The sequence below is a fragment of the Diabrotica virgifera genome, chromosome 1, assembly GCF_917563875.1.
Source record: "Diabrotica virgifera virgifera chromosome 1, PGI_DIABVI_V3a".
Classification (NCBI taxonomy): domain Eukaryota; kingdom Metazoa; phylum Arthropoda; class Insecta; order Coleoptera; family Chrysomelidae; genus Diabrotica; species Diabrotica virgifera.
Window position 1 is genome coordinate 296,146,505 of NC_065443.1, and position 17,472 is coordinate 296,163,976.

General features: G+C 33.0%; 1 protein-coding gene across 3 annotated transcripts in view; it reads right to left on the reverse strand.

The window, feature by feature from the left end:
- Positions 1–1,104: 1,104 nt before the first annotated feature.
- Positions 1,105–17,472, reverse strand: part of LOC126885607 (nuclear RNA export factor 2-like) — an 81,678-nt gene continuing 65,310 nt past the window's right edge. For 2 of the 3 annotated variants that reach the window (XM_050652217.1, XM_050652211.1), the window contains 3 exons: positions 16,846–17,014; positions 9,992–10,296; positions 1,105–1,931 (listed from right to left, as the gene is read on the reverse strand). In XM_050652217.1, the coding sequence (XP_050508174.1) occupies positions 1,763–1,931; positions 9,992–10,296; positions 16,846–17,014 (643 nt within the window). In that variant the 3' untranslated portion in view covers positions 1,105–1,762. The remainder of the gene's footprint in view (positions 1,932–9,991; positions 10,297–16,845; positions 17,015–17,472) is intronic. The other variant, XM_050652224.1, reaches the window with a different exon arrangement.

Consider the following 17,472-nt stretch of genomic DNA (forward strand, 5'->3'; position numbering starts at 1 on the left):
CAGGTTTTCTTAACATTCTGTTGTTTGATTCATTCGTTTATGTTCGATAATAAAAAACGTAGGTACTTTAACAACTAGACATGTTCTTCATCAATATCAACGGTGTTTCTAAATAATTGCGACAAACTTTAAGGGGTAATTCTGGATGAAAAAAGAATGACAGTTGGCTTTACAAACATATGTCCGCAAATGTTTTGTTTCCGAGATACGGGATGTTGAATTTTTTCTTATAAACTGACGACTTATTTATTGCTTTAAAACCGGTTTAGATATGACAATGAAATTTGGTGGGTTTTAAGGCGTAGTTATTGCACATTTTTTGACATACAATTAAGAATTTAATATTCACCAATGGCGTGCATACGGGTCATATTACCTGGTCATATTACCCGTACGCACGCCAATGGTGAATATAAAATTCTTAGTTGACTGTCAAAACAGGCGCAATAACCATCTCTTAAAACCTACCAAATTTTATGTGCATATCTCAACTGGTTTTAAAGCAATAAATAAATCGTCAGTTTGTATAAGAAAACATTCAACATCCCGTATCTCGGAAACGAAACATTTGTGGACATACGTTTATAAAACAAACTGTCATTATTTTTTCATGCAGAATTACCCCTTAAAGGTTGTCGCACTTATTTAGAAACACCGTTGATATTGATGATATTGATGAAGAACATGATGTCTAGTTCTTAAAGTACCTAAGTTTTTATTATCCAACATAAACGAATGAATCAAACAATAGAATGTTAAGAAAACCTGAGGCTATAGTTGGGTTTTAATTTCAGTATTTTATAAATGCTAGAATATTCCACAGGGTGATGCGAACTTTGAGAAAAAAACACAGTTTGATTGGTACACCCGGTATACAATGAAAATTTACCTGTTTAGCAACAATATTTTTACAGTGGTATTGCTCAATAATCAGGCTATAACATGTTCAAAAAATCACTTAAATCGGCCAACAGGTTTAGGAAATATGAGACATCAAAAATGACCAAATTTTTAAGTGGGCCGATTTCTATGCACGTAAATTTGGTGTAATTTTTCTTGCTTCTGAAATATTTTGAGTGGTTTTTAAAGAATATATACACAAGATATCTCAAATATTTTATTCTAATATTTCTTCAACTCACATATTTTAGAAAAATATTAATTCTAGAACTACCTTATGTATTTACACAATATAAAACAATAAACGAAATTAAAAATATTTGTTTTGATTCACCTTTTTGTCTAAATACCTATATCTCAAAACTAAGATATCAGAGTATCAGAATAAATGAAGAGAGTCCCTGTGATGAATCAGAATATTAATATAATATTATCCCCAACTTTTGTGACGTAACAAATCTTAATTTTTTTCGCAATTATTTATAAATACACTTAGATAAATATGCAAATTGCATATTGTTCTTATTTAATGCAAGTCTTGCATTCTAATTTAGGTACTTAGTTTTGCACCTTTATTCACAATTATTTTGCATATTTATATAAAATGTTGATATTGATGTAATGAACAAATAATTGGAAAATCTTTCCAATATAGGAGTGTTAAAAAAATAAAAAAAAATTCATCGCATCAAAATAAATAATGAATTAAGTTTTGTAGATCAATTTTCACTATAAAATGTTAATACACACACACTTGTACCTTGAAACATGATTTCAAAATACCAAAAATATACGATATTTCAACTTGGATCAAACCAAATAAAGTTATATTTTGTTGGGCGTACATTTTTGGTAAACTTATTTACACCCTCATCTTCTTATTTTGGTTGTACTGGTCGTTTCCAACTCCTTCATATGTATTATTTGTACCTGTCTTTACAAAACCATCTGGGGGAATTTTATTTTGTTTGTAAAGGTCTACAAACAGCAATAACGCCATTTTCATATTATACTGACGATCTTCCAAACACCTAAAACAAAACATTAAATTTAGAAGAAACACGCTGAAAATGCGAGCATTATCATAACGAAAACTTTGTTTATGTACGTATTTTAATTCATAATATGGAAAATTGCTATTATGAAAAGTTGTTTAGAATTAAAAATTATGTTTTAATGTGCAATTATAGCATTCTAATTTAAATGTTGTGAATTATAAAGGTACTTTACTCTTGATCGAAATTCATATTTTTTATATACCTCGTATAAAATAAATAAAATTGATATAATATGATGGTTGCATCATAAATCTTAGACCATGAATGAAGAGCTTTTTATGAAGAAGAAATTCTTCGTCAAAAAATAAAAGAGTTATAAATGAAAATGTTGTTGGTATCCATAATTTGAGAAAAATCTTCAAATATTTTTTTCCATTAAAAGGATGTAATTGCACATATCAGACCATAATTTTTTTATTCCAAGCAACATTTCATATTAGTCGGTTCGCTAAACTCAGAAACAACTGGCTAGTCATTTTAGTCAGTAATTAAATAATTACTAAATAGTTAATAATTACTAAATAATTAGTAATTTTGCCAATTTTGGCAAAATTGCCAAAAAACAAAAAAATTACCTACTAAAATCACTAGCCATTTGTCTGAGTTTAGCGAGCCGGCTATAATAACAATTTTCATTTCATAACAAATAGAACAGTCCATTTATCACAGGTACTCCCATTAAAGGGAAGGCCGTATACTGCAGTGGCGACGCGTGACTTTTTCTAAAGTGTTACCAAAACCAGATATTAAATATATATCAGATATATTATATATTATCTATATATATAATGTATTTTATAAAATACAGTGTTCCCATACATCAAAGTTTGTTCGACTAGACACCGTGAATTTTCAGCTTGCTATTAATCAACTTTTTTTTGGTACGCGCGATCCAGGTCTATTATAAAAATAGATGAAATAAAATTAAAAAATTAAAAATTTAAGAAATTATATAAAGTATCTACAAATTAAAAACATATTTGTTGTTTTTAGGTAAAATATGTATTATATCACCTTTATACTTTATTAAACAATCCAAATTGTATAATTAGTATACTAATCAATACATTCATTTGTCATTTTTAGCCTAAAATATTAAATAATTTTTATTTTATTGATTATACACTACAATGTACTGTATAATCAATATTATTATATGTCATATTATAATAATGTTGTTAATTAATATATTTCGACAAGTAATTAAAATCGATTAATATGATTTATATAGGATAAAAAGGTATAGATATATTATCTGTATAATAAGCAAGTACAGTTACAAGTTATAAACTAATAATTAATAATGCATATTATGCAATAATCGAATCCAAAGGGCCGGTACGGTTAACTAACCGGAGTTTAATCGAGAAAATACCGGCCCTAAGAATAACAGACTTCATAAATGGTATTATAATTATTACCTATAATTATAATAATAATTAAAATTGCATTTATTAAGTCTGATATTCTTACGGTCGGTATTTTCTGTCCCGATAGACACCGGCCCTACCTAGCGTCACCAAATTAAAATTTGGTAACACCAATACGCGGTTTCAGAGCCATCGTCCCCGCAAAATTTTCAGAGACGATCCAGTCAAAGATCCTACTATCGTTGCCACTCACAGAAGTGGTAAACGGCGCGGCGCACGGTAAGGGCACAGTATAATAAATATGGAACCTCTTTATACTGTGGTAAGGGCGTATTATAATAACGTGCAACCGATTTTACATAAACTCGCTGATATTTTCGTGCGTCTAGTTGTTCGTAAATTGTAGAGTTGAGGAACAAAAATGGGAGATTTAAGGAACAAATAAAACGTTGTTTACCCAATGGCTGTATTTTAAGGACTACTTGTTAAACAAACGTTGAAAGCAACACACTATACAGTAAATAGTAAAGCGGCCAGTAGATGGCACTGCTATAAAAATATTTAATTTATTTATCTATATCCAACACTCCCACTAGATAAACAAATTAAGAAAATAACATGTATCAAATGTTTATTACACTATCTTAACTAAACCAATCTCTTTCAAAAACTTATTATGTTTCACAGAACTCAAGCTTTTTGTCAAGAGATCAGCTGGCATGTTAGCTGTGTCCAAATATTCCAGCTTTATCAAACCTTTGTTTACAGCTTCTTTGACAAAATGATATCGGATATCAATGTGTTTCGTCCTTCTATTCAATACAGGATTTATTGCTAATTTATGAGCTCCCATATTATCATTATATAGTATAACGATTTCATCAATACCCAACATCTCATACAACAAATTTTTTAAAAAAATAGCCTCTTTAGCAGCTTCTGATACTGCTATGTATTCCGCTTCTGTGCTTGACAGAGAAACACTATTCTGTTTTCTGCTTTCCCAGACAATAGGTCCACCAGAAAACTGAAAATAGAAGCCCGTATAAGATTTTCTGTCATGAGAATTACTCCCCCAACTGGCATCTACATAGCCTTTCAAATAATTATCATTTTTTGAAAAAGTTAAACCATAGTCTTTTGTAGCCTTTAAATATTTTAATATTCGTTTTACATGCTTCCAATGCGTTTCTGAATGATAATTATTAAATTGACTGAGATAACTTACAGGATATGAAATGTCTGGTCTTGTCAAAACTGACAAATACATAAGACCACCTATTAAATTCTGATAAGGCACTTGAGCAGATGCATTATCGTCTCTATTCAAATTTAAACTAATTTCCATTGGGGTAGAAGCCTCTTTCGAATCCTCCATATTGAACCTTTTTAACAACTGTTCAATATAGGATTTTTGATCTAAAGTTATAACACCATTCTCTTTATTATGAGTTACTCTCATACCTAAACAATTCTTAATTTCTCCCAAATCTTTAATTCTGAAACATTCATTTAATTTCAACTTTAAATTATCTGATTCATCTGAATCATTAGAAAAAATAAAAAAATCATCAACATAAACAGAGATAATGGTTTTTAGATTATTTTTCATCTTTGTGTATAGACATGGCTCATAATCAGATTTCTTATAACCTAGATTAATTAAGAAATTATCAACTTTTTCATACCAAGACCGAGCTGACTGTTTTAAACCATATATGGCTTTCTTTAGCCTTAATACTTTATTATTTTCAATTTCTAAACCTTCAGGTACTGTCATAAAAACTTTTTCTTTTAAATCACCATTTAAAAAAGCCGTCGCAACATCAAGATGAAAAATATCCAAATTCAAATTTGCTGACAAAGCAAATAAAAGTCTTAATGTAGAATGCCTTATGACTGGAGAAAAGGTTTCATTATAATCAACACCAAATTTTTGAGTGTAACCTTTTGCTACCAGTCTTGCACGATATTTCACTTTACCTGAGTTATCAACCTTTTTCTTGTATACCCACTTACACTTCACTACACAACCATCTTCAGGAACATCAACCACTTCCCATGCTGAGTTATCCTCGAAAGACTGCAGTTCTTCTGTCATAGCCCCTAACCATAAGTTACTATCTGGTCTAGACATGGCATCCTCGACACTAACCGGATCAGAGTCACTATCCGAGCACAAATAAGTCACAAACTCATCAAACCTTTTTGGCTTAGGTATTCTTGTTGATCTCCTGATTTCATCCACTGGCAAATTCGGCAAGTCACATACATAATCGGGATCATTGTTCTCAACAATTTCATCAGTCGATGTGTTCTCTTCAACCTGATGATTCTGATCCTGACATGATGTATTATTATCTCCCACTGAATCTAACATTTCTTTTGCCCCATGTTCACCTTCTAAATCAACATGAATCACTTCACACCTTTTTGTGTCTTCCATAATTTGTACGTCTCTACTTACTATTATTTCTTTAGTGGTCGGATTATACACCCTGTATCCTTTCGTAGTCTCAGAGTATCCTACTAAAATGTGCAGAATAGCCTTTTTCTCCCATTTTGATCTTTTTTCTTTTGGAACATGTACCATCACCTTGCTGCCAAATATTCTAAGACCACTAACGTCAGGTTTGCTATCTGTCCACATTTCAAATGGTGTTTTCTTTAAGCCGGAAGCCAGCGATCTATTTTTTAGATAAACAGCTGTGTTTACAGCTTCAGCCCAAAACATTTTTTCAAGATTAGCATCAAACAACAGACATTTTGCCTTTTCTATGATTGTCCGATTTAAACGTTCGGCTACACCATTTTGTTCAGGAGTGTAGGGATTCGTTTTTTGATGTATAATACCATTTACAGTTAAATAATCTTCAAATTCTTTTGAACAAAACTCTCCACCATTGTCACTTCGCAAAGTTTTTATATGGACACCCTTCTGGTTTTCTGCCATACTTTTAAAATTTTTAAAACAATTAAAAACTTCACTTTTTGTTTTAATAAAATAAATGAATACCATTTTACTAAAATCATCTTGGAAAGTAACAAAATATTTAGAGCCACCTAATGATTTGTTTTCCATGGGCCCGCATACATCGCTGTGAATAAGCTGTAATAAACTACTGGCCCTGTGACCTTTTTCTGGAAACGGTAATCTCGTTTGTTTCCCCTCACAACAAACTATACAGTTTTGCTTGTTAATATCAATTTTCCCAGTCACATTCAGTCCATCTACTATTCCATCTTTCATTTTATTTAGATATAGGCTATTTAGATGACCGAAACGTCTGTGCCAGGTATCCCCAGTTACAAATAAACAATTTTTACGATCTGAAATACATTCAGTATTCAATTTATAAACACCATCTATCAATTCAGCTGTTGCAATAATTCCATTTTTATTGTATATTTTGCAACCTGCATTTTCAAATATAACTTCATTTCCATTTTTAATCAATTGAGAAACAGATAAAAGATTTGTCGTCAGATCAGGAACATATAATATATTATTGATGCTTACCTCTAATCTCTTTTTATCGACAATTGTGGTTACCATCATATCACCAGCACATTTCACTTCCAAACTTTCACTGTTAGCCACAGTTATATTGGACGAACTTGCATCTCGGATATTTGTCAACCAATCTTTTCTCGCTGTAAGATGCGTGCTGCATCCAGAATCGACATAAAAATCTGTAGATTTAAAGTTTCCACTTAAGAATGTTGCACTAAACGCATTATTATTAGCACTAGGGCACTTATTCATATAATGACCTTTTTGTTTACACCGGAAGCAGGTTATGTTTTTCTTGTTAACTTTTTTGACATGCTTAGTGCTAACTTCACTCGACTTTGACATAAAAGCTGTCTGCTTTTCACTGTTAGTGCTGTCTATCTGCATATCTAGCAATTTAGATTTGATTACATCAGTGGTAATAGATATCCCCGAATGTTCAATTGCCAATAACATTGGAGTATACTGTTCCGGAAGTCCCGCTAAAAGAAGCGATCCCAACCACAAGTCATCAATTTGGAAACCAGTCCTATTCAACTTCTGTGCAGTTTCGATCACCTGATTCACATAGGATTCCATGGAACTGCAATTTTCCAACCTTAGTGATATGAGTGTTCGAAGCAATCCTATTTTCCTCGAAAAACCTGAGTCTTCGAATAACTTTTTCAGCTTATCCCATACATCTTTCGCCGTTTCAGCTTCTTTCACATGCAAATATATGGATGGATCCAAAGTCAATATTAACTTAGCTTTGGCTTTGGCAACAAGCGTTGTGTCTTGTTCAGTTCCCTGAATACACTTTGATAGTCCTTCTAGAACAAAGACATTCTCAACCGCGAACGACCAGTCCTGGTAGTTATCTCTACCGGTTAAACGCGGCACACTTGTAAGATAATTCACCGCCATTTTCGATACTGTTAATAACCACGTTGTTAACCAACAAACGACTAACTAACTTTTTATCGAATGAACACACACTGTTTTGATTTGAACGACCAGAAAATCTTCCACTTAATCGTTTGAGCCCATAACCTGTTCGTAAATTGTAGAGTTGAGGAACAAAAATGGGAGATTTAAGGAACAAATAAAACGTTGTTTACCCAATGGCTGTATTTTAAGGACTACTTGTTAAACAAACGTTGAAAGCAACACACTATACAGTAAATAGTAAAGCGGCCAGTAGATGGCACTGCTATAAAAATATTTAATTTATTTATCTATATCCAACACTAGTTGGCTATTTTACTGAATTAGGTAGATACTACATATTAACAAATATTTCTATTTTTAAAAAATATAAATGGAATTATTTCATAGTCGTCATAAAATATTTATTTACAAATTTTAACTGTTATCAATGGTAACAATGGTTACATGGACGCTTCGCCAGTGGTATACTGATGTAGCCCTGTATAGGGATTGTAACAAATATACCTTTTATAAAGGATTTTATGTTTTTGTAATGGTATACAGCCAACTACAGGAAATTTTTCCTCGTGGAATTAAATAATTATTTATTACTATTTAATAATGAATTTTGTATCTGGGACCTTTCTATTTTCTTTAAAGGATGTCGCTACAGCGTCTTAAAAGGGGATTTTAAACTATTTTTAAAATTCCAGTTAAATAGACGAGTTTGGTTTCGTTTTGATTCAGAGGTGTGCATACAGCTCCACTGAGGACGTCGTAAGGCAGAAACAGCTGTCTGGAGATTATGTATCGCCTCTGAATCGAAAGGAAACATAAACTTTCTTTCAGTTTCAACAATAGAACTCTTCAACACTGCTGCAAGCAGAGTAAAATGGGTCATGATGATCGTCAATGTCCTATAGCGATACGCTTTAATTACTATTTTTGCTAATTTTAATTTTAATATTTTTTCTCAAAACGAAATAATATGGGTCATATAAAGTCACCGTTAATATACAAACCAGACGCTACGAAAGACATGGTTTTACGAAACGAATGCATCCCTTGACCATGTGTTTTTGGAGTGTCAGTTTAACAAACTGAAGTCCCCATAAATTAATTACCATATCAGACCATTATGTCAACAACTCACTTTGGGACATGCATTCGTTTTTAAAACTGCAGAAGTGTGTCAGTTTTTATGCGTCAGATTGGAGCTGATTTTCTTTCCCATTTCGCTCTCCTAGTGGACATTGCTAACCAGTGCTTAGTAGACAGCACGACAACCCTTCGAACAAAGGGACTCGTTAAATAGTGTTTCGATGGCAGCGTAAAGACTATCGCGGAAGTGTCGCGTTACCATGAACTGTTGCTACGATTTTCGAAGGGGTCACCAATATTCTGGTAGGTGTGAGTTGACGGAATTAATTAAAAATAATAAAAATAAGTTAACAACGAACAGTAAAACATTTATTTATTTGGTAACAAAAAGGTGTTGCTTAGTTAGATCTCGGAAAAGGGTCGGTCGTTAGCGAGTAGTGCCTCGATTGCACGCTGTGAATAGACTGTTAAGAAAAGCCACAACCTATTGTCCTTAAGGTGATACAGTAGCGATCAACAGGTAGCCAAAACGCGTTCCAAGATTGCGACTGTAATTTTGAATATTTTTTCGAGATATTTGGCACACGTATTCGTAATATAATAAAGTATGACGGTACAGAGCCCAATTTGAAAAATGTATTAATATGTGGAAATTACTCTGTAATTAAATGCAATATTAAAAAAACGAGTCTGTACCGCCATTAAGAAGAACAAAAAAATACACTTTCTTTAAATAAACTTTTTTATCCGATGCCTATATTTTGTGTCATTTTGGAACTACTAATGAAATAAAAAAAATTTAGTAGTTAAAAAATGACACAAAATCTAGGCATCGGATAAAGAAGTTTATTTGAAGAAAATGTATTTTTTTGTTCTTCTTAATGGCGGTACAGGCTCGTTTTTTTAATATTGCATTTAATTACAGAGTAATTTCCACATATTAATATATTTTTCAAATTGGGCTCTGTACCGCCATTCTTTATTATATTACGAATACGTGTGCCAAGTATCTCGAAAAAATATTCAAAATTACAGCTGCAATCTTGGAACGCGTTTTCGCTACCTGTTGATCGCTACTGTTTCCTCTTAAAGGATGAGGCACATGAAGAAGAAGAAGAGAAAGAGTTAAAAAATCTTACCTTTTGGCCCACTGCGTATCTAAAGTAGTAATACGTTTGAATGCGTTGATCGCTTTCTGGTGGTCACTTTCCGATTTTGGAAACTCAATAGTCCGTATAACACTCCGGGGCTGCTTGAAACTAGTTACCTGCTGCCAGGTGAGAGCATTGTGAACATGCATCATTTCATTGGTTATGACGCATGCGCCATCTGGTTTTATCGCCAATACGAATGTCCTTCGGAATCCGAAGATTTGTTCTGCGTCTAATAGATTGTCGGCACTGTCTTTAAATACACCGGACACTGACACAACTGCACATGTATTCTGTGAAAAAAGTAATCGTCTTTAAGCCGTATACACAATAAGAATAGATTAGGTAATAAGGTATAGTTGTTCCATTATATCTTTGCACAAACGTCACGATTCGTTTCCAAACAAGTTAAATCAAAACATTAAGTAAAACTTACGTCGATATGTATTATCACTGACATGTACTGTCAATGTATTCCGGTGGTGTGGTTGACGGAATTAATAAAAAATAAGTGTAACAACGAACAGTAATATATTTATTTATTTTGGGTAAACAAGCAGAGCCGTGCGGTACATCTTTTCAATATGATGCAAGTCTTCGAAGTGCCGCCCCTTAAATGTTATTGAAACATATCTTTTATTTTTATTAAATGAAACTACACAAAATGAACGAAAACTTTTATTTTAAAAACAAAACATACTTTAAGTTAAATGAAATATGTACCCTTCTGACTTTAATTTTGACAAATTCGTCAATCAGATTGCTGTAGTTTTGTTTGTCTCATGGAGCTTTTTAAACAACTTTTAGTAATTTTTAATGTTGAATAAATTCTCTACTAGCTACCGAGACAGGGAGTGTTAATAAAATTCTCAGTGATACAACTACATTAATGGGTATAAAGAAATTAGCTCATTTTGGCACAAATATGTAGTTCAAAACCTCTAAAGGTATCATTTGGGATATATGTATCACGCAATTCTTCTAGAAGATCATTTCCCTCTATATCAAATTATTTTTCTATTGAAATTATTGAATGAAGATTCATACAATATTTTTTAGTGCTTTATCATCTATTTCCCTCAATTTAAAAATATATAAAAATTTAAAATTTTTATTATGAGTTTTAAAGTTAGAATTTATAAAACTTGCATCAGAACTGTTATGACCTATGGTATTGAATCAAGCTAACACACCAATAAAACGAAAAGCATGCTACGAACAGCCGAAATGAAGATACTAAGAGCAATAGTAGGGAAGACAGGAAGGGATAGAATCAGAAACAACATCATCAGGGAACAATGTGGCGTGCAAGATGTTGTAAGATAGGGTAGGCAAAGACGAAGAGAATGGTTCAGTCATGTAAAAAGAATGGAGGAGCACAGACTACTAAGAATTGCGCTAGAAGGAAAACCTGCTGGCAAGCGTCCACCGGGGAGACCACCAAAAAGATGGAGAGATAGCTGACAGTCTACCTCTCAAGAAATACTTCAACGTCGGAATTAACAGATCGACAGATTTACATCAAGTATAAGAAGTTTCTAGAAGCAAAAATTGGCCAATCAAAAAATTAACGGCAATGTCTAAAATATAGATTTTTTTTTATTATCTCCCTTTATTGACAATCAGATATAAAACAAACATCTATAAGTCAATTTGTTGGTCTTACATTAAATTAAATTAAATTATTGTAAATGTGGTGACGTGGAGAGGTAAACATCCAGCGATGTTTCCTCAGTTACCTCTTAGGTCGGAGGGCCAGCTTCTTCTGAGTCTTCTATTGTGGACAGGTTGCAGTAGTGGATGAAGTAGTGGATTAGGATGGTCTTCTAGTTTGTTGTGGTGTTTTCTGTTGTTTTCTCGGATGACTTCGGTTACATATGGAATTTTTAGATCTGTGTGTAGAGTTTGGTTTGATACATACCATGGTGCATTAACTATTACTCGAAGTATTTTGGATTGCGCTCTCTGGATAATCACAGTATTGGATTTGCTAGCACAGCCCCACAGTTCAATGCCATAAGTCCAGATTGGCTTTATCACTGCTTTATATATTAGCAATTTGTTTTCTATTGAAAGGTGGGATTTTCTTCCAATAAGCCAGTAAAGTTCTTTGGTTTTTAGGTCAAGTTGCATTCTTTTCTTTGTTATATGGTGTTTCCAGTTAAGTTTATTGTCAAAGTGTAGCCCTAGATATTTGACTTGATTACTTTGTGGTATTTTTATTTGATTGATGGTTACTGGTGGGCAGGTTCCAGTCCGGAGAGTGAATGTTATATGGGATGATTTTGTTTCGTTTACCTTAAACTTCCACTTCTTCAGCCATATTTCAAGTGAGTTTAGATGCTCTTGGAGATTTTGTGTTGCTGCAATATGATCGTCATGCTTGGCAAAAATAGCTGTGTCGTCTGCAAATGTCCCGATGGTTGTTTTATCATTTGTAGGCAAGTCATATGTATATAGTATGTACAATAATGGCCCTAGTATGCTCCCTTGTGGTACGCCAGAGTGAATAGGCTTGTATTCCGAGACTTCTTGATTAACTTTTACTTTAAACTGCCGTTCGTGTAGGTAGGCTTTCAGTAGGTTGTAGTAACTTGCTGGGAGAATTCTTTTTATTTTGCATAACAAGCCTGGATGCCAGACTTTGTCAAAAGCCTGACTGATGTCTATAAAGGCTGCTGTGCAGTACTGCTGATTTTCAAGTGACTGGTTGATGACGTTGACTATGCGATGGCATTGTTGTATCGTTGAATGGCTTTGTCGAAATCCGAACTGATGATCTGGGATCCAATTTTGTGGATTTATTTCTGCATTTATTCTGTTTAGGATAAGTCTTTCAAGCAACTTGGAGATTGTTGGTAATAAGCTGATAGGCCTATATGATGAGACATCTAGAGGGTTTTTGCCAGGCTTTGGTATCATAATTATTTGTCCAATTTTGAGTGCTTTGGGCCAGTAGTCACATCTAAGTATTGCATTGAATATGTGCAGTAGTTTAACTATGCCCTTTTTGGGTATAAAATATAGATGAACAAAATTATTTTAAATTTAGCTTCATCTAGCTCGTCCACAGATTTTTCGTAATCAGATTAACGCTTTTTTCTCCTGGCTCGAATTTCATTTTCAGCTAGAAAATCGGAACTTATATCAAGATTTTCCGCAATTTCATTAAATTTTTATTTGGTCATTAGTCATATAGTTTCTGACAACATTTTTACAGAATCTGACAACTTTTTTTTATTTTACTGATTATGCCGATGCCGCCCCTCTTGTGATGCCGCCTGCCTCGCCGCATCATAGCACCGCACGGCCCTGTAAACAAGCGGTGTTTTGCTTATATCTCGAAAGAGGGTTGTTTGTTAGCGCGAGCGAGGGTGTGTCTTTTTCCTTTTGAATGCTGTGTAGAGATTGCCAGACCACAACACTCTATTCTTTCATGATGCTTGCGGTGTTACACTATCTAGAAAGGCAATAAATTACTTACATCTGCCTTTTAAAAGATGAGAACCTTTTTATATTTTAAGCAGCTGGCATAAAGATTGTGGCAATCTGAGATCGTAATCCATTAGTGTTTCCTTGAAAAAAACATTAATTTTATACAATCTGTTTAGGTTCATTTTGATTTCTCGAAATCAACGGCCCTTGTGGCATATGGTTTGTATATTACACGTGAGTTTTAAATGACTAATGTTGTTTCGTTTTGAGAAAAGTTATTAAAAATTAAGAAAATAAAATTAGCAAAAATAGTAATTAAAGCGTATCGCTATAAATGTAATGTATGTGTCAATTTGTAGGTTAGAAAATATTAGTTGTTACATTAGCGTAAAAAATGAATACTTACCGAAAGTAATCAAAATAAGAGAGCAACAGTTAGTCTTGAAAATAAAAATTACAATGGCATATACAAAGACTAACAGTTTAAATAATATGAAAAACCAAATAAACAATAAATACAACAGATGCGCTAATGTCACTGTCACTGAAAATGATAAACGTAAAAATTCGTAGTAAACAAGGTATCAAAGGTATTGTTTATCCTTGTTTCACTTATTGTGGTTTATGGAGAAGCGTCTTAATTTTGTGACACTAGTTTCTATGAGTAAAAAAGAGACCTAGCATAAAAAGTAATTCGTGAATAATATCATGCATGTGCAAAGATACAATGGAAGAACTATATGGGCCGCTCTATATAGACGTAGTAGAACTATATAGGTGAAACGCCAATGTTCACTTTGAGTGGTCTAGCTATCTTTGTCATACGCGCGGTAAAGAGAGATAGGTAGACCCATGATACTATAAATAACGGGATAGTATCTTCCCGTTGCTCAAATACGTCCTAGTTCGCGCATGATGACCTAACTGGAGACCGGAAGTTGAATTTTAATTCTTGGTAAAATTAAATGGGATTTGTATGCATTCTGTGATGAAATTATTCAATTAGCAACATAACATTAAACTTCAATGTATTCGAAAAAAAATTTAGTGTCGAGATTCCTGTCGAAATAACTGACATAAATAAAATATAAAATACACTTAGCTTACAACCGCCAACAATTCAAACTAATCGGACATTACGAATGATTACGAACCATTACGAACTTGCTGGTCTCCAGTTACGTCACGACTTCAGGATGTGCAATATATTATCTTGTTATTTATAGTATCATGGGTAGACCACTCCAGTCAGATAGACTAGAGTGCTCGGCGTTTCACTATTTAGCTCACCATGCCTTGTCTATTCTTATTATGTCTATACTTTAAACCAACTTCCCGATGAGCAACACTTGAAATTTCAACACAGCTTAGGACTGGATGACCATGTCATAATATTGATTTTACACTTCTCCAAGAAATTAACGCAGCCCTTTAAAAATGGGTCATTTTTAATGTCTCGAATTTCCTAAACCTGTTGTCCGATGTAAGTGATTTTTTTAATATGTTATAGCCTTATTCTTTAACAATATCGCTGAAATAATATTGTTGCTAGACAGGTAAATTGTCATTGTATACCGGGTGTACCAATCAAACTGTGATTTTTTTCTCAAAGTTCACGTGACCCTGTGGAATATTCTAGCATTTATAAAATACTGAAATTAAAACCCAACTATAGCCTCAGGTTTTCTTAACATTCTGTTTTTTGATTCATTCGCTTATGTTGGATATTAACAAAGTTAGGTACTTTAACAACTAGCCTTGTTTTTCGTCAATACAGGGTGTTTTTAAATAAGTATGGCAAACTTTAAGGGGAATTCTGCATGAAAAAATAATGAGTTTACTTTATAAACGTAGGTATGTCCGCAAATGCTTCGTTTCCGAGATAGGGAGTGTTGAAATTGTTCTTACAAACTGACGATTTATTTACTACTCTAAAACCGGTTAAGATATGCAAATGAAATTTGGTGAGTTTTAAGAGGTAGTTATTGCGCATACGGGTAATATGACCCTTATGTGCGCGAATGGTGAACATAAAATTCTTAGTTGTATGTCAAAAAATGCGCAATAACTACCTCTTAAACCCCACCAAATTTATTTTGCATATCTCAACCGGTTTTAGAACAATAAATAAATTGTCAGTTTGTAAAAATCTCAACACCCCTATCTCGGAAACCAAGCATTTGCGGACAAACGTTTATAAAGCAAACTGTCATTATTTTTTCATGCAGAATTACCCGTTAAAGTTTGCCATACTTATTTAAAACACCCTGTATTAACGAAAACGAAAAACAAGGCTAGTTAAGTACCTAACTTTTTTATTATCCAACATAAGCGAATGAATAAAAAAACAGAATGTTAAGAGAACATGAGACTATAGTTGGGTTTTAATTTCAGTATTTTATAAATGTTAGACTAGAATATTCCACAGAGTCACGAGAGCTTTGAGAAAAAATCACAGTTTGATTGGTACACCCGGTATACAATGATAATTTTACCTGTCTGACAACAATAATAGGTTTGTTCTAGCATCAGTATCAAACGGTTTGAAACCATCAGCGAATAGTGGACCAGCGCCAGTAGAGGGGATAGCACTGGTGACTGTATTATGTTCTCTCACTGACCAACTGTTTGCTGACGGTTTCTGACTAGTTTGACTGTTTGCTAGAACAAACCTATTATTACAGCGATATTGTTAAAGAATATGGCTATAAATATTACAAAAATCACTTACATCGGACACCAGGTTTAGGAAATTCGAGACATCAAAAATGATTCATTTTTAAGGTGGTGTGTTAATTTCTTGGAGTGTATGTGTATACTATAATATTGTTTTTCTATTCTCATACTATAATATATTAATTATGATTTCACTACCTGTATCATAATGAACTTCATTATGATACAGATTTTCATTACGATACAGATTTTTAACCAATAGAATCGCGATATGACATTCGCGATAAAGGTGGTACACGTACCAATGGCGAGTCAAATACATACGCTTTGACAGTTCTCAATACGTAAGCAAACTGTCAAACTGACAAACTACCTACTTAATTTGTTTGAGTTACAAAATTAATAAATCTGAATATATTTTTTGTTGTGAATGATCATAGAAAAAATCATGTATACAACTTGCATTTAATCATCCTTATGAAGCTCGAACTCTATACGAAACTCGCCGCTAGGCGGCTCGTTTCGTATCTTTCATACTCGCTTCATAATGACCATCATTAAATGCTCGTTGCATAATATACCATTAAGTACGATTAATGGATTAATATATTAATTTACCTTTTAATGGGTAACTAACCTTATCGGGGATCTGACGATGAGCAGAAAATTGTAGTACGTAGAGCAACGTATGAAACATTATTATAGCTTGGCAATAATATTTTTCTACTTACTGTATAATGGATTAATTCTACGGCGAAGGACGGACGATAGTGTTCGGTTAGAGGCAGGTTTTTAAGTATATTCACAATCTGTTGATTCCCTCTGATTAAATTGTTGTGACACTGACTAAAGTTCGACATTTTTTGCATATTTCTAGATAAAGATAAGTATTTAGGCATTCTGAAACGGAAGAATATAATGATTGTATTAAACTAGAAAAAATATCATTTCATGTTTAAGTAACTTCCCGTAGCGTCATTTTACAAACTTACAGGTTAAATCAAAAGACGAAACCATAATCCAATCATAGTAGATATACAGAGTGAGTTTTATGTATGGAAACATTCAATTATCTCGGAAACGGCTTGCACGATTTTTTATAGATTTTGGTGAGTAAGGGTTTTCTGAGGCGGCCGATATTATAGTGGCAATTACATTGTTGTCAGATTTTTCGTTTTTCTGCAAATCTAATGAACTTTCTTATTTCAAATAGAACACCCTGTATATTTTTTTGCGTTTTGAAGTTATAAAGAAATAACGATTATTTTTCATGTTATATTTCCTATACCTAAATGCCATAATTTCGAAGTTATTGCTACATTTATAAAAAAAAATTTAAACAAATTATAAAAATCAAT